Source organism: Procambarus clarkii, chromosome 2 (genome assembly GCF_040958095.1).
Source record: "Procambarus clarkii isolate CNS0578487 chromosome 2, FALCON_Pclarkii_2.0, whole genome shotgun sequence".
Taxonomy (NCBI): Eukaryota; Metazoa; Arthropoda; class Malacostraca; order Decapoda; family Cambaridae; genus Procambarus; species Procambarus clarkii.
The window spans coordinates 38755684-38780623 of NC_091151.1; the positions used below are offsets into that span (position 1 = coordinate 38755684).

Consider the following 24940-nt stretch of genomic DNA (forward strand, 5'->3'; position numbering starts at 1 on the left):
TCAACCGGAAGCAGATGATGATATTATTTACCCTGCTTGTGTTGTTACTAGATCAATGGGAAAAACAGGTGAGAGTAATCCTGTCTTCACTAAGGTTGCTGATCCCAAGACCAGGACCCCTTCAGTAAAGGAGTGGGAGGTGGATCTTGAGGATTCTTTTATGACTCGACTGGATGATGAGAGTGAGGCCGTAGTAGAAGCCCCGCCGAACCTAAATCACAAGGAAAGTGAAGGTGAGGAGGCTGAACTATCTGTACCTTGCCCGCTTGTCTCCAGTGCGCCAGTTGTCGAGAGTGAGGCCGAAGTAGCTATGACTCCATTTTATTCCGATCAATCGGGAAAAGAGATCAAGCTACTAGGTTCTTGCCCGCTCGCTGCTGAGTCTGAGTCATTGCCCTTAAGTGTTGTACAGACTACTGATCCTAGTTTAAGTAAGTGTATTTCTGAGGCTCCTGATAATATTGATGCATTGGAGGAAGGGACGGGTTTCTTCTTCAAGGATCGACTTCTGATGAGAAGGTGGAGACCCAAGGGAACTCCCTCTTCAGAGGATTGTGAGATTAGAACCCAACTCGTTGTCCCCAATGATTATCGTAGGCAGGTCCTGCAGGCTGCACATGATGACCCCATGGGAGGTCATCAAGGTATCACGAATATGTACCATAAGATAAGTAAATATTTTTTCTGGCCAAAGTTAAAGAAAGACGTGGTCAGATATTGTCATAACTGTATACCCTGTCAAATTGTTGGTAAACCAAATCAATCTGTACCTAGAGCACCATTGCAACCTATTGTAGTTCCTGATGAACCATTTACTCATGTTGTAATTGATTGTGTGGGTCCTTTACCTAAGACTAAATCGGGTAACATGTTTTTGTTCACTCTCATGTGTATGACTACTAGATTTCCTGAAGCTTATGCTCTACGGAATACCAAGGCTCATAATCTCATCAAGTGTCTTGAAAGATTCTTTTCGTTGTTTGGAATGCCTAGAGTTATTCAGAGTGATAATGGGGGAACTTTTGTTTCTAAAGTTTTCAGAACTTTTTGCGAATCCCGAGGGATTCGGCACAAATTGTCCAGTCCATATCATCCCCAAAGCCAAGGTGGACTTGAACGTTTCCACCAGACTTTGAAACAAATGCTGAAGACAACCGGAGAAACTCATCCACGTAATTGGGATGAGAATCTCCCCTTTGTGTTGTTTGCTGCTAGAGAAGGGCTACAAGAGTCATTGGGCTGTTCACCCTTTGAACTAGTGTTTGGTCACCAAGTAAGAGGTCCTCTTAAAATGCTACAAGAAAAGTTGTTGGGAGATGTCTCTGTTCACCAGAGCGGATTGTACTTGAGTGAGGTCAAGGCAAAGTTGTGTCGGGCTCGTGAGTTGGCGAAAGAACATCTGGGAAGGACTCAACAAGCCATGAAAGTACGATATGACAAGAAGTTCAAAGCTAAGCTAAGGTCGTTTGATGTCGGAGATTTGGTGTTGGTGTTGAAACCTCGTATGGGGACTTCCATGTCCCATAAGTTCGCAGGACCCTACCAAGTGGTAGACAAGGTGGGAGACCTAACTTATAAACTAATTAACCCTAATCTTTCAGAACCCCAAATGACTGTACACATTAACAGATTAAAAGCTTATGTTGGACCTGGTGTAGTAGCTTGTTTTAGTCGGGAAGAGTTACCACCTGAGGATAATTGTAGTGAGGGACATGATGTTAATATCCAACTTCTCAGTTCCAGTTCCAATGGCAGGGAGATGCTATGTCATTTACAGGAGGAACAACGTGATGAGTTCCAGGTTCTGCTGGACAACCATACATCTCTGTTTGGGGAGGTTCCTACCCAGACCCACCTCATCACACACGACATTCAGCTCCTGGACAGCACCCCCATTCGACAACATCCGTACCGAGTGAATCCCGAAAAGAGGAAAATTATGCAAGCAGAAGTGGAATATCTGCTCCAGCATGATTTCATTCGGCCAAGTCAAAGTACTTGGAGCTCTCCGTGTTTGTTAGTGCCAAAACCAGATGGAACCTGGAGATTGTGCGTGGATTACAGGAAACTGAACAAGAACACTACAGTGGACGTTTTTCCTTTACCCTTGTTGGAAGAATGTATAGAGTCCATAGGTCATGCCGAATATGTAAGTAAGCTTGATTTGTCAAAAGGGTATTATCAAATTCCATTAACAGAGTATGCTAGAGAGGTTACTGCTTTTGTTACACCTGATGGTGCGTATGAATTTAATGTTGGGATAGGTGCTGTGCTTATTCAAGTTGGTTTAGACCAGATTGAGCATCCTGTGTATTACTATTCCAGAAAATTTAATGCAGCTCAGAGAAATTATTCCGTGGTAGAAAAGGAGGCGTTGGGTCTTATATTGTCAATCAAGAAGTTTGAGATTTACTTATCAGGAAATAAAGTGTTAGTATTTACAGACCACAACCCCCTTATCTTTATAAATATGATGAAAGTCAAGAACCAACGAATTCTGCGATGGTCATTGTTTTTGCAGGAATTTAATGTAGAAATCAAACATATTCCAGGCAGACAAAATGTTATTGCTGATGCTTTGTCAAGAAGTTTTGATGTACCATAAATGAAATGTTTCTTTTTACCTAACATTTTTACTTCTGAAAAAATGCCATTGATCTTCAATCCATTGCATTTTTTTTCTTGGAGGTGGAAGTGTTACGTACCCTTATAAGATACGTAAGTGAATATATTAATATGTACATTTATAATTGTATGTAAATTACAAGCATGTATATTGTTATACTTATATGTTCTATGCAAATGCACATTCATGTTACAGTGTTGGCGTTAGGCCCAGCGTATCGTGGGAATGATTGTTTATTTCTTGTGTGATCAGTTTTCCCACGGGAACTAATGATTTATATGTGATCATAAGTGGGTAACAGAGTGAAATAATAATTGAGTGAACTGTATCTGGCAAATTGTCGTGGGATCGTCCGTTGCTGGGTGTGCATGCCATTATTTCTTTCTGTATGCATATTTTAATTACTATGTAAAGAAACAATTGCTTTGTTTGTCTATATCAATATGTACTAATTATTCATTAAGTTAGTTAAGATTACTCTTGTCACAATGTAGTGCTCCATTGTTGAAATAATAAATATTGTAACTTTGGCAATTTATTCGCGGGGCAAGGCAATGTGTTTTTTGACTCGCATATTGTAGTTCAGTAGCTGAGCAGAAACCAGGGAGATATCATCTTGGAGTTAAGTCATTCTTTTGTTCTAGCCATATACATATATTAATATTGATTTAATGTCTGGAAGTTACAGTGATATTTTTAATGTGATATATATTGTGACCATATAATCATCTGTTTGCCTTTGAGATTTATTTAATATAAATTATATATATACTTAGTCTTTATTCTTCAGTCCTATGAAGACTCTATTTTATGCTCATTACCCATTAAGGGGTTATACTGGTGATTCGCTATTGAGAACAGCAGTTGTGTCGTATCCCTAGACTTATTAAAGTTTGGCTGCTGTAGGATCACGAGCCGTAACGTACGATAGGTAACAAGTTACATATCCAATTGGTGTTTGCTTAATTTGAGGTTTGCAATAATTTAAGAGATACAAGAGGAAGACAATGCGGTTACAAGTACAACTTGTTGATCCACATTGATTTAATATAAGATATATTTGATTAGGCTACACTTATTGAACTTTGCAGACTACCTCTCTGAGGTATCGCTATTGATGATAAATGTTACTAGTAGTAATGACACTTATATTAACTTAAAACAGTAAAATAGTAGTTGTAGTAGTGACAATAACTAGTTGTAGAGGTAATAGTAGTAATGGTGGTAGAAGTAGATGTGGTAGTGCTTATAGTAGCAGTGGTAATAGTAGTAACAGAATATACACACCGAGAGGTGTACCTCTCTTCTGTGTATATATATTCACTGTATATACAGTAGTATACACCATGTTCAGGGGTGAAGTATACTTGCTGGTTGCTTAATAACCCACCAGAGGTTGATAGGCCTTAAACCCTGAACCCTAGGCCTAAAGGCACTAGCAAGAGACACTGTAGTAGTAACTGAGGTAGTAGTATTAGTAGTACTATCAGTAGTAGCAGCAATACACGTTGAATGAAGAATCAAGAGAATAAGGGAAACAACAGGGAGGAGGCGGAACAAGAAAGAAACAAGTGATCATCGTGGGACATGAGAGAGAGCGATCCTAACCTTGATGGGTGACCGCCTCCAAGCTGGTAATCTCGCTTGGCTCGCTGGCCATACTCCAGCAAGCAAACGTTTTCTCAGTTAAGTATCGGATAACGCACTGTAATTTGTTTTATACGAGTAGTTAGGTTAGGTTAGCTTAAGTGAGGGTTAGCTAAGGTTAGCATAGATTACCCTAGGTTAATCATACTTAATCTGTATGCCGGTGCCGTCTGACAAGTTGCCAGAGAAGATCACTCTCTTGTCGAGTTTAGGCACTATATTTTATGTCACATCTTTACTGTTTATTATTCTGGTAGCTTTGCTGTGATTGTCCTTAATTGCGTTTGTAGTAGGATAATATTAGGTGTGGTGGAAGCGGCGTCACTTCGAGCCACTCTACACCCTTATTTAGGTAAAGTACTAGGAATTTTTCCTTATAGATATAGTCAAGGTACTCCCTCAGTTCTAGAGAGTAATCACTGGTGATAATACATTAGTATGGTGTCCTTTACTGAATGTTCGCAAGGCACCGTCACACGTGTTTTGATATGATATATAAATAATACATTTCTTGGATAATAATATTGATATAGTTGGGCAAATTTCCCACACACATGACCCGGGACGGCTCTGGGGTCACCCGCGACGGCTCTGGGGTCACCCGCGACGGCTCTGGGGTCACCCGCGACGGCTCTGGAGTCACCCGCGACGGCTCTGGAGTCACCCGCGACGGCTCTGGGGTCACCTGTCGCTACCCGAGGTTGGTAAATTTAATTTTCACCTCTTTCATGATCGTGTTACGATGCGTTGTATCACTTCTAATTACGTGATAAACGATAAACTTGCAGTGGAGAAGTGTGTATTCCGGGATAAGAGATGATACACATGCGTGCGCGCACACGCACGCTCCGGCAAATTCCGTAGCCGACCACTGGGGCTGGTCAATTTGCTCGCCTCTTGCAGGTTCCTCGTTCAAGTAATTAAGTTGATTGAGATAATAAATTACACCCTCCATAATAAGGATCGAGGGCCAGATTCACGAAAGCACTTACTCAAGCACTTACGAACCTGTACATCTTTTCTCAATCTTTGGCGGGTTTGTTTCCAATTATTAAACAGTTAATGAGCTCCGAAGCACCAGGAGGCTGTTTATAACAATAACAACAGCTGATTGGCAAGTTTTCATGCTTGTAAACTGTTTAATAAATGTAACCAAAGCCGTCAAAGATTGAGGAAAGATGTACACGTTCGTAAGTGCTTGCGTAAGTGCTTTCGTGAATCTGGCCCCGAGTAGCTGCGGCTGTTTCTACTCCTCTATTACTGGGCCCTCAAGGGTGGGGGGGGGGGGGGGCGCTCATATCCGTACAGTACGCAACTAATTATATCGAACATTTAAGACAATCATGGCTGCTTTCGAAGCCGAATTTTCTTATTATACTTTATATTTTTTTGGGGGGGGGGGGTTCTATCCAGTATTTGGGGTTTACTCCGTTTGAGAGTTGAGGCTTTCCGTGAGCTTAAACTACACGTGTCTTACCAACTGTTTTCTCTAACAACTTCTGATCGTATTGTTCCTTTGCCAGGCGTATTATGCTCCTCCGGGAAAAGCTTCTACGATGTGGAGCAAATGTGTACCAATCTGGAGCATTTTTGGAGTATCGAGACTGTATTTGGGCGACTGAGTCAGACAAACACAGATAAATGGTCAGATAATTGTTGTAAAATGACGATATCGCCAAACCAGCACCGCTTAAGACAGTGATTGCTGCACACTTAACCTAGAGGGGCGTCTTACTCAAGTTTCTCTAAATTATAGTCTTGTTATGTTAGGATGGAATAAGGTTGGTTTTTATGTTGAGGAAAGTAAGCAGATTCCAAATCACACACAAATCAGCAGTTTCTTTCACCCTGTTCACCGAGCAGAAAATAGGTACCTGGGAGTTAGACAGTTGCTATGGACTGCTTCTTGGGGAAGGGGGTTGTTAAAGAAAAGTTGATTGACAGTTGAAAGGCGAACCCAAAGAGCCAGAGCTCAACCCCCGCAAGTACAACTAGGTGAATACACACACATACACACAAATCCAGTGAGTTTGGAGAATGGGCACGAGATGAAAACCCAGACATAATAGCACTCACAGAAACGAAGCTAACTAAAACCATAACAAATGCAGTGTTTCCGCAGGAATACTATGTAGGTAGAAAAGAGAGGGAAGAAAGAGGTGGAGTAGTTCTGCTGATAAGACGAGAATGGAGTTTTGAAGAGATGGTTATCCAGAACTGTGACGGTTTCAGTGACTACATAACAGGTACCATAGCACTTGGGGGACTAAACCTTATAGTATTAGTCATATATACCCCCCCCCCCCCACCAAATGTCAGAAGACCCAGACAGGAATATGATAGAAACAACATGGATACCATTAATATATGAGAGCAGCTTCTGTCACGAGAGGGAACAGATCCAGACTGCTAATCATGAGACATCAATCACGAGAAGATAGATTGGGAGAACAGAGACCCAGATGGAGGACCAGATAAATGGAGAGCTAAGCTGCTGGACGTGGCAACAAGAAACTTTCCAAGCCAACACATCAAGGGACCGACAAGAATGAGAGGGAGATGAACCAGCTTTGCTTGATCTGATATTCACCCTGAATGAGATGGATATAAGGAAAGTGAAGCTAGAAGCGCCCCTGGGAATGAGTGATCACAGTGTATTGATCTTTGAAAACCTGGTAGAGCTAGGAGTAATCTTCCCCCCAAAAGATCTAGACAACAAGAGGCTGGCGTATCGAAAGGGAAATTGAGGAAATGAGAAAATTTCGAAGAGAAATGTCGTGGGATACAGAACTCAGAACTAAGACCGTACGAGACATGATGGATTGTCACCCAAAAGTGTCAGGAGGCAGTATAAAGGTTTATCCTGGTCCAAAAGACAAAAAATGAGAAGCAAAGGAAGAATCCATGGTTTAATAGGGAATGTATGGAAGCCAAGGAAAGGAACAACAGGGCGTGGAGGAACTTCCGAAATAACAGAACAGCAGAAAGCAGAGAGAGATACCAGAGAACCAGGAATTAGAATGTCAGTGTGAGAAGAGAAGCAGAGACAGTATGAAAATGATATAGCAAATAAAGATAAGACCGAACCAAAACTACTCTACAGCCACATCAGGAGGAAAACAACAGTGAAAGAACAGGTGATGAAACTTAGAACAGGTGAGGACAGGTACACAGAATGACAAAGAGGTGTGTGAAGAACTCATCTAGAGATTTCATGACTTCACAATAGAACGAGATAAAGTCCTTGAGCTAGGACAGGTGGCAGTAAACCAGGATGCTATGGAAGGGTTCGAAATTACCAGAGATGAGGTAAAGAGGCATCTGTTGGATCTGGACGTTAGAAAGGTGGTTGATCCGGACGGAATCTCACCATCGGTACTGAAAGAGTGCGCAGAAGTACTTTGCTTGCCACTCTCCATAGTATATAATAGGTCATTAGAGACGGGAGACTTACCAGAAATATGGAAGACGGCTAATGTAGTTGCAATATACAAAAAGGGTGACCGGCAAGAGGCACTGAACTACAGGCCAGTGTTTTTAATGTGAATACCATGAAAGGTGATGGAGAAGATCGCGAGAAAGAACCTAGAAGTGCATCTGGAGATGTATTCCGTGTTACTGAAGGGACTTTGGGACACACCACCATTATGGGTTCAGAGAGGGTAAATCTTGCCACACAGGTTTAATAGAATTCTACGATCAGGTGACAAAGATTAAAAAAGAAAAGGATGGGCAGACTGCATCTCCTTGGACTTCCGGAAAACCTTCGACACAGTACCCTACAAGAGGCTGGTGCATAAGCTGGAGAAGCAGGCAGGAGTAACTGGTAGTGTGCGCCAGTGGATAAGAAAGTAACTAAGCAATAGGAAGCAGAGTTTTACAGTGAGGGGTGAGACCTCAGATTGGCGTGAAGTCACCAGTGGAGTCCCACAGGGCTCTGTACTCGGACCTATCCTGTTTATGACATACGTAAATGATCTCCCAGAGGGTATAGACTCATTCCTCTCGATGTTTGCTGACGACGCCAAAATTATGAAAAGGATTATGACAGGACGACAGCATGAGGCTTCAAGAAGACCTGGACAAACTGAAGGAATGGTTCAACAAATGGTTGTTAAGAGTTTAACCCGAGCAAATGTAATGTAATGAAGATAGGGGACGGGAGCAGGAGACCAGATACAAGGTATCACTTGGGAGATGAAATTCTTCTAGAATCAGAGAGAGAGACCTGGGGGTTGATATCACGTCAGACCTGTCCCCTGAAACCCACATCAAAAGGATAACATCAGCGGCATATGCCAGGTTGGCCAACATAAGAACGGCCTTTAGAAATGTAAGGAATCATTCAGGATCTTGTATACTACGTACGTCAGACCAGTCCTGGAGTATTCAGCGCCAGCATGGAGTCCTTATCTCGTCAAGTATAAAACTAAATTGGAGAACGCTCAGTGGTTTGCCACCAGACTAGTACCCGAGCTGAGAGGTATGAGTTACGAGGAGAGACTACGGGAATTAAACCTCACTTCTCTGGAAGACAGAAGAGTTAGAGGGGACATGATCACCACATACAAGAATCTCAAAGGAATTGATAGGGTACATAAAGGCAGGCTATTTAACACGGGGGGTACACGCACTAGGGGACACAGGTGGAAACCGAGTGCCCAAATGAGCCATAAAGGCATTAGAAAGAATGTTTTCAGTGTCAGATTAGTTCATAAATGTAATGCATTAGGAAGTGATGTGGTGGAGGCTGACTCCATACACAATTCCAAATGTAGATATGATAGAGCCCAATAGGCTCAGGAATCTGTACAACAGTTGATTGACAGTTGAGAGGCGGGACCAAAGAGCTCATCCCCCACAAGCACAACTAGGTGAGTACACAAACACACGAGGGGGGGGGGTTACCTGGCGTTACCCGTGTATATCTGTCTCCCACCAATCTTCTCATCCATCCATCTACTCGTCTATCCATCCATCCATCTACTGTCTGTCTCTTGGCAATACCCAGCGTGCAGGTTCGACTCCTCCTCCTTGGCCCCTACTGATTTTCTCTCTCATTTTTACCTCCGCCACCCTCCCTCTGTTTAGGGAGGTGGGCTCAAGAGTAGAGGACTTCCGACTCCTGTTTATAAGTTAAGATCTTTCACTTGTCAATATCTTCTGGTAAATCTTACCCTATTAGCTGTGCCTGCAACACGACTTCCCAGTCGATTTTACTCCCAGGTCCTCAGTTATTGCTGGGTGAACAGGGGCGATCAGTTATGGACTAGTTCCCAGTCAGTCCTCTCCGGGTTTTGACACCCGGAGAATGGGGTGGGTGTGGATGGGTGTGTTCACGTATTTTTGTTTGCGGGGGTTGAGCTCTGCTCTTTCGGCCCGCCTCTCACTGTCAATCAACTGGTGTACAGGTTCCTGAGCCTACTGGGCTAGGTGTATGTATGTATACACTAGGCCAACAACGTACCTTCCTTTCCCCCCCTCAGGATGCAGGCCCAAAAGCTGTCTAATTCCCAGATACCCATTTTACTGCTAGGTGAACAGAGCCATGAGATGAAAGGAAACCACTGTCAAATAGCTTCAGTTCAGGCCGGTATTTTGAACCCTGTACTTACAGCTGAAAGTCGAAGTCGTTCACCGCTTGACCACGTGACCAAATAAGCAAGCAACAAGGATGCAATTGAACAAGACCTAGGTACACACTCTGAGTGTATTGCTCAAAACTCAGGTTTGACCGGAGCGTTCTGATCGCAGCCTCGCGTGTCCTGTGATATAAGACGATCAGACACTATTAGAGAAGATTTCCTGGATATTATTCTACTTACGAATATTAACATTTTCTTACATTATTTCCCTCAATTCGAGCTATGTAAAACGTACAATGTTAATCGTTTGTTAAATATGGAGAAATGTGCCGGAGTGAGGAAGACGGGTCATAGTGAGCGCTGATCAATTATATCCGGCCGGGTGCCGGGTGTTGTGGATCAACCGCTTGTGGTTGCCTGGGGATGCCGTCAGCGTCGGCGCCGTGGGAGCCGTCCACGCCAGCAGTTACTGCTGGACTGTGATGGAGTGACCAGGTGTAGTGTTGAAGTGTTTTGTGAGCATGTCTGTGAAGTGAGAGGTATACTTAGTGTTGCGTGGATTGTGCGTGACCTGCACGCGCGCGCGCGAACACATCTCTAGTCCATATAGACGGTGTGTGGGCGCCTTCCTCCGCCTGCCTGTGTTCCATGTTGCTCCAACATGCAGCAATGACACACACAGAGTTCACACTAACGTGATGCATCAAATGAACAAAACCCTGTCGTAGCTCAGTCGATTAAGGCAGCGTCTGGGATGCTCCCGGACGCAGGTTCGAATCCTCGTCACGGCCCTTGTGGATTTGCAGCAATGAGATATTCGCTTGAGCCACACATGGCCACATACTTCTATTGTTCTATGGAACCATAGAAGTATGGTTCCATAGAACCATAGAAGGTATTGTTTGAAATCTTCTATGGAAGGTTCCAAACAGGCGTGACGATTAATGTGAAAACCAAGGAAATTGAAAACATAATACTTGAACAATCTCGTGTATCATATAAGACTTTTTCAGAGGAGCTAACACAACGCCTACAGCAGTTGTTACATAGACGGGATTAGGGAAATGAAGCGTGGGAGAAAATTAAGTTTTCATTTAGTCTGGTTCAGGTTCGAGTCCCAGCGAGCATAGTTATCCAGTTCAAGTAAGTCTGATATAATAAAATACATCCCGGAAGGATAGAGCACAAAGGATAGGGACACCTGCCTCGTATCCTTGACCCCCCAGGGACACCTGCCTCGTATCCTTGACCTCCCAGGGACACCTGCCTCGTATCCTTGACCCCCAGGGACACCTGTCTCGTATCCTTGACCCCCAGGGACACCTGCCTCGTAGCCTTGACCCCCAGGGACACCTGCCTCGTAGCCTTGACCCCCAGGGACACCTGCCTCGTAGCCTTGACCCCCAGGGACACCTGCCTCGTATCCTTGACCCCCAGGATGGAACATGCTGCAGTGCTGGAAGCAGCATGAAGAGGGGGTCCTGCAGTGATGTATGGTTACAGTAGGTCACTACAATGATGTAGGTGATACAGTAAGGTATTGTATTGAAGACAAAAGTGGGATGCAACAACTCAACAATTTGGAGTTTAACATTTTTTTTAATAGAGCAAGTTAAAATTTGTTGTAGTTTATTGGGGAGTTGGACATTTTGGGTCGTAATTATCTCTGTACCATTATTGCTTAGGCCCAGAGAGATTATAGAGCGAGACAGTTGCCAGTGTTAAAACAAAAAATGTTGTGTACACTACAGGAAGGCGTCATCTATGGTGGTGAGGTCGACCGGCGGAACAGCGAGGCAGGCTATTGGGGGATCGAACGCACTATTTCTGGGAGGTAACTCCTTTCCTGCACGAAGTAACCTTTTCCGGTGGAACGGAACTCCTTCCAAGTGAAACACAACTGCTTGCTCCTGGACGGAACTCCTTCCCTGTGAAACTGAAGCTCGTCCCTGTGGGACGGAGCCCCTTGCAGTGGGACGTAATACCCCCCCCCCTGCGGGGCCCCCATGACTCGCACCTACGCCAACACCAGTCGACTCCCCAGGTAAATATCTCTACACAAACTCCTCAAGACTCGCAATCCGTTCAATGTGTTTACTTCTCACTGACAAAGCTCTATATTAGAATAATGCGTAATAAAATCCTAATAAAACGTAGCCAGAAAAGCTTGGAGTAAATCATGTTATAAAAGTTACTGGAGGAATGTCTCGTACCAGATCGCGGGTCACACCCACAACTTCTCTCCACCTCTTACGGGCTATTCATGCCCGTGTCACCTCTTGGGTGGCTTAATCTTTATCAATCGGTTCTCTCCACCATCGACAGGCTCGACACCCCGAGGGAGCACGAGAGGATGCGAGAACAGTCTCCACAGGACCTGCGGGGGGCCAACTATTACAGGCTGCAGGACAAACACCGCCCCGGGCCCCCCTCCTCCTCCACCAGGCGAGTTTGTTTGTGCGTCTCGCGGATCGCAGAGGAGGGCCAATAGACGTCTAACTTGAGAGTGTCCTTCACAAACACTCTTAAGCATGACGTCTATTGTCAGAAGTTAGACGCTTGGGGTTTGTTAGTTCGTCATTCACTCATTATATTGTAATATCCAAATAGGCTGATATACTTAAAGGCACAAGTAGCGTGATCAAATTTCCTGTGTATGTTGGGTGATATTTTTTTTTTGAGATATATACAAGAGTTGTTACATTCTTGTACAGCCACTAGTACGCGTAGCGTTTCGGGCAGGTCCTTAATCCTATGGTCCCTGGAATACGATTCCCTGCCGCGAAGAATCGTTTTTTCATCCAAGTACACATTTTACTGATGCGTTAAACAGAGGCTACAGTTAAGGAATTGCGCCCAGTAAATCCTCCCCGGCCAGGATACGAACCCATGACATAGCGCTCGCGGAACGCCAGGCGAGTGTCTTACCACTACACCACTTAGACTGCAAAACATATAGTTAAACATACCATTAACATATAGTTATACCATAACATATAGTTAAACATACATAGTTAAACAAAACATATAGTTAAACATACTGTACTGTACAACGTACTGTAGGATGATAGGATGATAGATATCATTTCATGTCAGTAGGGTTATATAATTACCTGAGTTTTACTTTAATTGACCTGAATGTCTTTATTCTTGGCATTTACGGTCAGACAATTATTACAAGTAGGAATAATTATTACTAGTAGAAAACTAGCTAATAGAATGCACCATACTCTTCCTCTAAGTGGTTGTTTATTGTACAGCCTGAATGATAGATCCTCAGGTATGTTTCCTGAATGATTGTAGAATAATCATAATAGGGAGCCAGTCGGCCGAGCGGACAGCATGCTGGATTTGTGGTCCTGGGTTCGATCCCAGGCGCCGGCTAGAAACAATGGGCAGAATTTCTTTCACCCTATGCCCCTGTTACCTAGCAGTAAAATAGGTACCTGGATGTTAGTCAGCTGTCACGGACTGCTTCCTGGGGGTGGAGGCCTGGTCGAGGACCGGGCCGCGGGGACACTAAAGCCCCGAAATCATCACAAGATAACCTCAAGATGCGGTAGGGTTAAACACATCTTTCATGCCTGTGTCAGACTGTGCAAGCGTCTGAGACGATGAGCCAAATTGATCACAAAAGTCAGAGGAAACCGAGCTTCAGTAATACACATCTCTGTAATGTCTGGCCGTTTAGAATGTCTCTTGCCTACGTCAGGGTGGTGCTGCTGCCGGTGCTGGAGGACGAGGACCACCCGCTGCCCTACTACTGCTCGGGGGACGTGGTCCTCCCCGCCCTGGCCGAGGTCCCTTGGAAGGAAGATGAGAAGAGGAAGGCCAAGGCCCGGGTCGAGGTCAGTGTGTGTGTTCAATGTGGTCAGTCTTTGAGGTTCGTGGGTCAGCATCTGTATTATGGTCATAGAGTCGATCTTTGAGGTCAAGGATGATACCCTGCCTGTGCCCGATCTTACTCGGACCTCCCCCCCCCTCACTTCCCTGATGGTATCACAGAGCCCTAACTGCCCTGATAGGTGGTATCACAGAGCCCTAACTGCCCTGATAGATGATATCACAGATCCCTAACTGTCCTGATGTATGGTATCACAGAGCCCTAAGAGCCTACTTTATCCATTATTCACAGTAGTTCAACTCGATTTCTCCTCAGCGTCGTGGATTGAGCAGCAAGCCCACGCTCTCTTAGTGTTTCTTGTAGGAACAATAAGACGACAGGTTAAGAAGAGCTTGCCTGAATATAACCCGAGGGCCAATATCTCCTTAGGGAAGCCGGCGGATTGTCAAAATTACCTTCATTGTTCTTGAGGATTTTTTCTCTCTGGATTTTAAATCGATGTGTCGGCGTTTACAGTTTTGACAGGTTGGCGGTTCTATGGGTTTATATTCCTATTGGTGAAATAGGATTATATTTGACTTATATCCCTCCTTATATCTGACCTTTTAAAGAAGTCTGATTTAATATCCGACAACCTGCTCAGCACTTTAGTCTCGATCAGATCAGCCGTGTCATGTATAGTGCTGTGGTGTACAGTCCTCCCTGGTGTGTATAGTGCTGTGGTGTACAGTCCTCCCTGGTGTGTATAGTGCTGTGGTGTACAGTCCTCCCTGGTGTGTATAGTGCTGTGGTGTACAGTCCTCCCTGGTGTGTAGAGTGCTGTGGTCTACAGTCCCCCTGGTGTGTATAGTGCTGTGGTCTACAGTCCTCCCTGGTGTGTATAGTGCTGTGGTCTACAGTCCCCCTGGTGTGTATAGTGCTGTGGTGTACAGTCCTCCCTGGTGTGTAGAGTGCTGTGGTCTACAGTCCTCTGGTGTGTATAGTGCTGTGGTCTACAGTCCCCCTGGTGTGTATAGTGCTGTGGTCTACAGTCCTCCCTGGTGTGTAGAGTGCTGTGGTCTACAGTCCTCCCTGGTGTGTATAGTGCTGTGGTCTACAGTCCTCCCTGGTGTGTATAGTGCTGTGGTCTACAGTCCCCCCTGGTGTGTAGAGTGCTGTAGTCTACAGTCCTCCCTGGTGTGTATAGTGCTGTGGTCTACAGTCCCCCTGGTGTGTATAGTGCTGTGGTGTACAGTCCTCCCTGGTGTGTAGAGTGCTGTGGTCTACAGTCCTCTGGTGTGTATAGTGCTGTGGTCTACAGTCCCCCTGGTGTGTATAGTGCTGTGGTCTACAGTCCTCCCTGGTGTGTATAGTGCTGTGGTCTACAGTCCTCCCTGGTGTGTATAGTGCTGTGGTCTACAGTCCTCCCTGGTGTGTATAGTGCTGTGGTCTACAGTCCCCCTGGTGTGTATAGTGCTGTGGTCTACAGTTCCCCCTGGTGTGTATAGTGCTGTGGTCTACAGTCCCCCTGGTGTGTATAGTGCTGTGGTGTACAGTCCTCCCTGGTGTGTATAGTGCTGTGGTCTACAGTCCCCCCTGGTGTGTATAGTGCTGTGGTCTACAGACCCCCCTGGTGTGTATAGTGCTGTGGTCTACAGTCCTCTGGTGTGTATAGTGCTGTGGTCTACAGACCCTCCTGGTGTGTATAGTGCTGTGGTCTACAGTCCTCCTGGTGTGTATAGTGCTGTGGTCTACAGTCCTCTGGTCTTCAGCATATGTCTTTGCCTGCTCTGCTTTAAGAACTAAATAATTTATTTTGTTTTCTTACATATTTAACATTTCCCGCGAGTCTGACAAATTCTTGTTCCCTTGAAATCCCTAAGTAAATATTATTTAGGAAATAGGGTTGTTGAGATATGAACCACATTGCCAGGTAACAAAATAGACGCAGATCGCTCGATTGTTTCAAGTGTAGGATATACACACTATAAATATGAGCTTCCACGTATAGGCCCATATAAGCCCTCTGAAGCACCTTTGTGTATATGTTATCTTGAGAAAGGAGGCGCAGAGTGCTGTAGAGCTCAACACTTCCTGTAGAGGCCGAACACTAACACATTGGTAAGCACCTGAAGCAACACAAGTTATACATGTAATAACACCACCAGTAGCAACAGTAACACCACCAGTAGCAACAGTAACACCACCAGAAGCAACACACAGTAACACCACCAGAAGCAACACACAGTAACACCACCAGAAGCAACACACAGTAACACCACCAGAAGCAACACACAGTAACACCACCAGAAGCAACACACAGTAACACCACCAGAAGCAACACACAGTAACACCACCAGAAGCAACACACAGTAACACCACCAGAAGCAACACACAGTAACACCACCAGAAGCAACACACAGTAACACCACCAGAAGCAACACACAGTAACACCACCAGAAGCAACACACAGTAACACCACCAGAAGCAACACACAGTAACACCACCAGAAGCAACACACAGTAACACCACCAGAAGCAACACACACAGTAACACCACCAGAAGCAACACACACAGTAACACCACCAGAAGCAACACACAGTAACACCACCAGAAGCAACACACACAGTAACACCACCAGAAGCAACACACACAGTAACACCACCAGAAGCAACACACAGTAACACCACCAGTAGCAACACACAGTAACACCAGAAGAAGCAACACACACAGTAACACCACCAGAAGCAACACACAGTAACACCACCAGAAGCAACACACACAGTAACACCACCAGAAGCAACACACACAGTAACACCACCAGAAGCAACACACAGTAACACCACCAGTAGCAACACACAGTAACACCAGAAGAAGCAACACACACAGTAACACCACCAGAAGCAACACACACAGTAACACCACCAGAAGCAACACACAGTAACACCACCAGAAGCAACACACAGTAACACCACCAGTAGCAACACAGTAACACCAGAAGAAGCAACACACAGTAACACCACAAGTAGCAACACAGTAACACCAGAAGAAGCAACACACACAGTAACACCACCAGAAGCAACACACAGTAACACCAGACAACACACAGTAACACCACCAGTAGCAACACACAGTAACACCACCAGAAGCAACACACAGTAACACCACCAGAAGCAACACACAGTAACACCACCAGAAGCAACACACAGTAACACTACCAGTAGCAACACACAGTAACACCACCAGAAGCAACACACAGTAACACCACCAGAAGCAACACACAGTAACACCACCAGAAGCAACACACAGTAACACCACCAGAAGCAACACACAGTAACACCACCAGAAGCAACACACAGTAACACCACCAGAAGCAACACACAGTAACACTACCAGTAGCAACACACAGTAACACCACCAGTAGCAACACACAGTAACACCACCAGAAGCAACACACACAGTAACACCACCAGTAGCAACAGAGGGTGCCAACGACACCTCACTAGAGTGACTCTGGGCCTGCGTCTCCCCCGACAGACCTTCGTCAACGACAGTAACCTGCAGACGGCGCTGCTGGACGACCTGGTGGACGACACCATCCAGGAGGAGATCGTTGCCGTCGCCTCCACGGTCATCGAAGAGAGCAAGTACGAGGTCAGTACACGGGGGGTCAACAGTGTACAGATCGTGGGGGTCAATAATACAGATTTACCGAATTGTTTTCCCTTCAGTGATTCTGAATTACCAGTGATTTCTCCCCCGGCGGCGTGACCCACCTGCAGAAGGAGACGGACAGGACTGTGGCGGGTCTAGTGGAGGAAGGGTTGGTTATGCCCGAGGTGCAGCGTCTGGTGTACCTCGGCGTGTGGTCGCTTCTCTTCGAAATCGGCCGTTCCCTCCCTCAGGAGCAGTACCTCGAACTCAAGAAGAAGGAAGACCGGCTGGTCCTCGATAGAGTGGCTCGAGAGGCGCTGCTCTCCCAGATGCTAGAGGTGAGGAAAGGCTGCAATAGAGGGATGTAATAGAGAGGGGCTTCAATTCCCTCCTAAAGTAGAATTGTCTTTAACCGTGTTTGGTGCTCGCTAGGGGGAGCAGTGGGCGGAGAACCTGAAGGAGGAGAAGATGCTGTCGGAGGTGCCGTGGGACGTGCTGGTCTTCCACTACCACAGACAGCTGCAGGAGAACGCTCTCTCCAACAACGTCGCTCTCAGGATGCTGCAGGTGAGGCCTGGGGCTCTCTCCACACGGGGGGGGGGGGAGAAGGGGACGATCATGGGAGAAAGAAAATGAATGGAGAAATCGATGCGCGAAATAGAGGATGAGGAATTAGAGAGGATTTGATTGGTGAACCAGGAAAGGATGAGAGGGAGGGAGAGGGAGGGAGAGGAACTATCGAGAGATAGCACCAAGCTATTATGACTATATGCACTTGGAAGTGGTCAGGATATATGGATTTGGGATGGGACGGGGGGAAAAAGGAATGGTGCCCAACCACTTGGACGGTCGGGGATTGCACGCCGACCTGCATGAAGTGTTACCAGAGGCGAACTGCTGAAATTGACGCTCTGCTGGTCTAAAAGTAGCGAATTTGTAAATAAAGTAGCCCAATATTTTGTTTAGCGTTTGATACGGTTTTCAGAGTAATGTATTTTAATACATAGATAAACACTACATGATTTAATGCTTGTATTTAAATTATCTCTGCATGTATAATAACAAATGTTATCATAGTATAACGTAGCATTATTTACTGCATGAAGCATAATGGGTGTAGAGTCCTTCAATGTCTTCACATTTGAAGATTATCAAGATCATCTTCGCCTGCAGCCACAACCTCATCCTTGTATATTGGACTCGTATGATATCACTGACACGGGTGGTTCAAGTGATGAGCAACAAGTGTTTTAATCTTTTTTGAAAAAGATTTTTCATCTTTTTGAAAGTTTCAGCATTACTAGGTTTACTAGAAAAAGCGCTTTGCAAGCTTTCACTAAAAATTTATGGCATATTCATTGACTATTTTTAAGGTTTTCCTGGTTTATATATTTTTTTTGACTGTTAGTGGCCAGAGCTGTTGAAAATTTATAACAAAAAGCCACTTTCTCCAGGGGCAGATTAATGGAATTAAAGTCCGAATTAACATGAAGCATTAAATTAACACCGAATTAACACGTGATGGAGGTGGGAGTCCCTCGATTGTTTCAAGCGCGGGTTGGACATGTATGAGTGGGATTGGGTGGTTATAGATAGGAGCTGCCTCGTATGGGCCAATAGGCCTTCTGCAGTTACCTTTGTTCTTATGAAGCTTTGCATGATCAGGATGCACGATTCTTCCAAGTACTTGGGGCTCCCAACAGCTGGGTGGACAGCGCTTTGGATTCGTAGTCCTGAGGTTCCGGGTTCGATCCCCGGTGGAGGCGGAGGCAAATTGGCAAAATGTTTCTTTCACCCTGATGCCCCTGTTACCTAGCAGTAAATAGGTACCTGGGAGTTAGACAGCTGCTGCGGGCTGCTTCCTGGGGGGGTGTAACAAACAGGAGGCCTGGTCGAGGACCGGGCCGCGGGGACGCTAAGCCCCGAAATCCTCTCAAGATAACCTCAAGATACGATTCCAAGAGTGAAGTTTTCTAAGTGTGAAGGCTACACTGATCTGCTTCATTTTTTTGATAGTCGATTCATCCTTTCAAAATCATTTAGGATTGGTCTCAGGAATGTGAAATATAGCTTATTATGGCAGGATTAGAGTACATTGAAAATAATTGCCTTGCAATATACTTTAAATAACGTTTCTCTCCTGTAAGAATATCCGTGGCACCAGCTGTAGCTTTCTCTTATCAGGAAGTCGAAGCTGGAATGTAATTCGTCAGATGCATCAGAACAGACCAAACGCAAGGAATGTCGTGCATTTGATAAGACACAAATAAGGGATATCCTTCTTCATCACAGTGTAAAATGAAGAATCCCGTCACGCAGGGTGCAGTCGCACCTCCACAGATCTCCAGTATCAGCTCTTGATACTGGTAATGGCTCAAAAGGGCCACCACTTACGGGTTATTCATGCCCGTGCTACCTTTTGGGTGACTTTTTCTTCATCAATCAATCTGAGAGGTGAGGTCTACACAGACCCCAACACACACATTAAATTATGTAAATAACCAATTAAAAACGTCCACTCACGGATGTAACCAACAAACTCACACTAAACATAAAATAAGACCTACCACATATTATTTGGAAGCAAATCAACAAATGCAATTCAGCTTCAGATAGACAATGTTAACGTCAGCAATAAAAAGGATGGGAAGTTCCTTGGCCTATACATACACAAGAGCCTCAACTTCAGCACCCACATACAACACATTACCAAAAAAGTCTCATAAACGGCCGGTATACTTTATAAAATATGATGTTCCAAACTCTGCTCTCCTCTCGTTATATTATGAGCTAATCTATCCCAATCTTAAATACGGTATCTGTGCATGGGGTTCAACCACTGCAAACTACCTCAAGCCCATCATCACTCCAGCAATAATCTACTATCAGAACAATAACAAACTGCTTTCAGACAACACTGTTTAAATCCTTTCAGACAACACTGTTTAAATCCTTTCAGACAACACTGTTTAAATCCTTTCAGACAACACTGTTTAAATCCTTTCAGACAACACTGTTTAAATCCTTTCAGACAACACTGTTTAAATCACTCAACATGCTAAACAAACTCACTCCATACATTCTCGTGTGCCACTTACATAATTTTAATAATTCACTATGTCGGGGGACAGGAAGCCAGTGTGTGTTCATACAAGTTTGGCTTTTATCAAGGTCCAAATGGCCAAATTACAGACCCCCGCCCAGGATGCAACCCCACAAGCTAACTAACGCCTGAGTACCTACACACTACTAGGTAAACAGAGATTGATTGATGAAGATTAAGCCATCCATAAAGTGGCACGGGCATGAATAGCCCGTAAGTGGTGACCCTTTGGAGCCATTACCAGTATCATTAGCTGATACTGAGATTTGTGGACAGATGTAATAGAACCCATAATCACCACACCAGAAATAAATATCTCTGATATCCCCAGAGTCAAACTAAATCTGTGTAAATCACACTGCAAATAAAGGGACCTAGTCTATGGAACTCGCTCCCTAATGAATTATAAAGCTGTCCAACCTACCCCCTTGTTCAAAAGTAATACCAAAAAGTACCTATCCTTATAGTTTTCTACCTTATGCTTCACACTCGCACTGTATAGTGTGCTACCCCAAAATATGTTCCTAGGCCATATAACTTCACCGTTGCAATCACTGCCATCATCTTGTATCTAGGTTATGTTGAACGCAAATTTTACTACAATGTACCTAAAAATAATCCTCAAATTATGCTACAATGTATCTGTCAATAATCCTCAATTTTTCACTAAAATGTACCTACTAATTTTCTTCATTTTCTTTCACTGTACCTGTTAACTTCTTTAAATTTTGCTACAAATTACTTAAAATTATGTAGGATTAAGGACCTGCCCGAAACGCTATGCATGTTAGTGGCTTTACAAGAATGTCAAAACATCAATGCTATGTACTCTCATAAATCCATTGTACCTTCTTATATATAAATAAACAAGTTGACGCCCCGTCCGTCCAATACGCTGCTTCAAATCATCTCCACCATAGCCAAAATAATCTTTTGAGGTGTTTGCTACAAGGCTTCAGAGGTATAGTGCTTGTGACTTGAACTTTTCCCATAACCTGGGGTAAAATCCTATTGTGTTTAGCTTTATAATGTCGAACACAGACACACACACGCATGTTTTTCACACGCAATATCTGTTTACTCACTACACTACACACTTTGTTCACTACACTCTGTTCTGTTTACTCATCTATAGGTGGTTCACTGGTGGTCCATCACTACATAGTGGTACTTTCAAACACCAAATAGGTAAGAACTATCATTTCAGGAGGATGGGCTGCTTGCGTAGACATTACCTAGGATGAAGTATTACTGACAATTAAGGATGGGAGGATTATCGTCCCAGGGGAGGATTACCTTACCCTGCGGTTACTTTTTCTTTCCAAGGTTCCGAGGATCAATGTCCCCAGGGGCCCGGTCTCTGTCCAGGCCTCCTGCGGTTGGTGGTCTGGTCAACCAGGCTGTTGGACGCGGCTGTGATTTACCTACATTATATGCATAAATAATGTCATTGATTTTCTAAACATTAATAGCCCAAATAAGCCCAACTTATTTTTTAATTAGCCCAACAAGTCGCAAGTAACGAGATTATAAATATAAGAGCGCCGAGCTCTGAAAAGTAGCCCAATTCGCTACTTGAACGTTATATTATGATCTGGAAAGTAGGGATAGGGTGACCTTGTGCCAGTATGATAGGCTGGCAAACCTGACCTTCCACAGGAGCGGCTGGTGATGCAGGCTGCGAGGGAGGAGGTCTTCAACAATTGCCTCCTAGACGTTCTGGAGGAGCAACTTACGCACACCGACGAAAATGAGAAGCTTTCCACGCCCCCGCGCCAAGGGTGACCTGCGCTCCCCGCGCCTAGGGTGACCTGCGCTCCCCGCGCCTAGGGTGACCTGCGCTCCCCGCGCCTAGGGTGACCTGCGTTCCCCGCGCCAAGGGTGACCTGCGCCCCCGCGCCAAGGGTGACCTGCGCCCCCCGCGCCAAGGGTAACCATCCCCGGGGCACCATTCCTTCCCCTTGTCCTCGTATCCCTTTCCGGATGCTATATAGTTATCACGGATTAGCCCGTGTTATATGGACATTTTGTTCCGAGTAGCTAAATCTTAAACAACAAACAACACTTTCTCCTCATAATTACGTTACCATCACATGTTCATCTCCGTACTCTTTCTGGTAAGACATGCTCTTGAATGTCACTATTCAGTGCCAGAGCCACCCTGGATTATCCTCTCAGTCACAGCCCACGCACAAGTGTGGCCCTAGCGAGCATCCTCCCCCCTCCGTCCACGGGCCTGTCCCTGTGCCCTCCAAACACCAGGAAAAACTCATTTAAAGAACTCCCTTCATTCCCTGTCACAAAGAGGCTCTTAATTGTAAAACTCTCGGTGAAATCCTGTGGACTACAAGTTAGGAAAGGGAACTACCAGGAGAAAGCGTCTAGCCATTACGACTATGTAGCACTTGGAAGGGATCGGGGGGATAAGGAGTTGGGATAGGACGGGGAGGGAAGGAACCAGCCACTTGGGACGGTCGGGGATTATTTGCACTTTAGCAGGTCGGCGAGGTCATGACCTCCACGGTTGGGGGGGTAGAACTAGCCTAAGCTAATCTATCCCTTTAAGATCTATTTTATTGTCTCAATAAACGTACTTGAAGGGGCCATGAGATTAGTTTTTTTTAAAAGTTGTTTAATGTCAACCAATATTTTTTGACTAGTTGTGTATGAAAAGGGCTGCAATTGTTCCAAGTTTCAGTACTGCAGCCTAAATAGAAAGGGAGACTTTTAATTTTATTTTTTTCAACGAATATTACACATTTTCAAGTGTTTATGAACAACCGCACCTTTCAGATATAATCATTATACGACACTTTTGTCACATTAGCATATAATAAAGGATCTGTAGGAAGGGATTTTCCCAAAATCTTTAGTTTTCCTAAATGCAAATAGTCAAAGTTCCCCCCCCCCCAAAAAAAAAAAAAAAATTATGCAAATATATCATGTTTATTGCTATTATAAAATCAATAAATGAACTTAGGAAGCAAAGCTTGTGCCACATTTTAGTCATACACTCTACATATAAGGTGTAGTTTCATGTAAATTGAATAAAAAAATGAGTTATAAGAATTTTTGTTACTTGAAAATAAGAAAATAATAGTCTAAGGTGCTTTATCTGTGACTGAGGTTGACATCAACCAATTTCCTTGTCCTCTTGGCAACCTTACAGATAGGCTTACGTGCAGTCAGGTGTATAAGTTTCATACAAATCGTCCGATAAACAAATAAGAACAAAAAATTAAAATAAAAAAATAAATTATATTTTTTAACTTAATTTTTTTAATTAATAAAACTAATTATATATTTTTTAATATATGCTATTGTGATAATTGAGTCATTGACATGATTTCAGTTGACACATGTTTGAAAATCGTTTTTGACCATTTTGGAAATTTTTTGACGCATAATTCAATATTTTTTCTCCCTTCCTGTTTATGCTACGATGCTGAGACTTAGACCAGATGAAACACTTTTCATATACAACACCTCTAAAAAGTTTGATTGAAATCGAACCAGTTTTCATTTATTGCATATTTGGAACTGACGCCCCCCTGAACTTTACCTCCACGAGGCGAGGCCGTGGCTCTACCGCCCAGCCCAAGTGCTTGGATGTTGTTAACCAAGTGTTGAAGGGCGCTTAGTTTGTCGTTACTGATTGTCGATAAGGCGAGGGAAGGGAAGTTATGAGGAGAAAGCGTTAAGCCAGGATAACTATATAGCACATGGAAGCTATATGAGGACAGGCTAGGAGCTGGGATAGTGAAACTGGGTGAAGGAACGATGCCCAGACACTTGGACCATCGGGGATCGAACACCGGTACTTGAAGTGAGACTGCCGATCTACCGACCAGTTCAAGTGGATGACGATCAGATAGTGGACCTAAGTCGATCAGGTCGATTTAGGCTATCGGATTTTTAACGGTAGACTGACGGTCTCGCTTCATGCAGATCGGCGTTCAATCCCTAACCGTCCACGTGGTTGGACACCATTCCTTACCCCCCCCCCCTTGTCCCATCCCTAATCCTTATCCTGACCCCTTCTAAGTGCTATATAGTCGTAATGGCTCAGAGCTTTCCCCTGATAGTTCCCCTAAGGCCATCGACCTGGTTGTTATGATGTAAGTCGTAATGACTGTAGCAAAATGTTTAGTTAAGAGGAGTGAAGTGTGACTCAGTAGATGAAACCTGAGGGAACCTGTATCAAGGCAATCTTGAAATCAAAATGGTATTATTTAGCTTCACAGGTTGTGAAGACACTGGACAACACTGGACACAACCCGTTCTCGCACTTTCTTACAGTCAATATTGACTTATTAAATACGTGCATATGTGACATACTAAACATACTAGTTTACCTTGAAAAGCTTCATAGAAAACACCGACCTTACCTAACCTTCTTAGTATGTTAATATAAGCATCTTATAGCTTCGTAATTACAATTATTACTTAACCTATACCTATAATAGGTTAAGTAATAATTGTAATTACGAAGCAATAAGATG

At 44.3% G+C, this 24940-nt stretch overlaps 1 protein-coding gene across 2 annotated transcripts; it reads left to right on the forward strand.

The window, feature by feature from the left end:
• Positions 1 to 24820, forward strand: LOC123762456 (uncharacterized). 2 transcript variants are annotated; one of them, XM_069324618.1, is made up of 8 exons: positions 2603 to 4973; positions 11610 to 11902; positions 12184 to 12303; positions 13571 to 13706; positions 17219 to 17335; positions 17464 to 17673; positions 17768 to 17902; positions 22098 to 24820. In XM_069324618.1, the coding sequence occupies exons 2-8, from the start codon at positions 11865 to 11867 to the stop codon at positions 22221 to 22223; spliced, it is 882 nt and encodes a 293-aa protein (XP_069180719.1). In that variant the 5' UTR covers positions 2603 to 4973; positions 11610 to 11864; the 3' UTR covers positions 22224 to 24820. The 2 variants fall into 2 exon arrangements, 1 of the variants encoding a protein (XP_069180719.1); XR_011228493.1 differs by lacking the exons at positions 12184 to 12303; positions 13571 to 13706; positions 17219 to 17335; ... (1 more) ...; positions 17768 to 17902; positions 22098 to 24820 and having other exon boundaries at positions 1 to 4973; positions 11610 to 11863.
• The last annotated feature ends 120 nt before the right edge of the window (positions 24821 to 24940 follow it).

Bases quoted from the DNA above. Each gene is read 5' to 3' on its own strand.
- LOC123762456 (XM_069324618.1), top strand. From the start codon at position 11,865: ATGACTCGCACCTACGCCAACACCAGTCGACTCCCCAG. The intron at 17,674-17,767 runs GTGAGGAAAGGC...GGTGCTCGCTAG, and splicing joins TGCTCTCCCAGATGCTAGAG to GGGGAGCAGTGGGCGGAGAA. The intron at 17,903-22,097 runs GTGAGGCCTGGG...GACCTTCCACAG, and splicing joins TCGCTCTCAGGATGCTGCAG to GAGCGGCTGGTGATGCAGGC.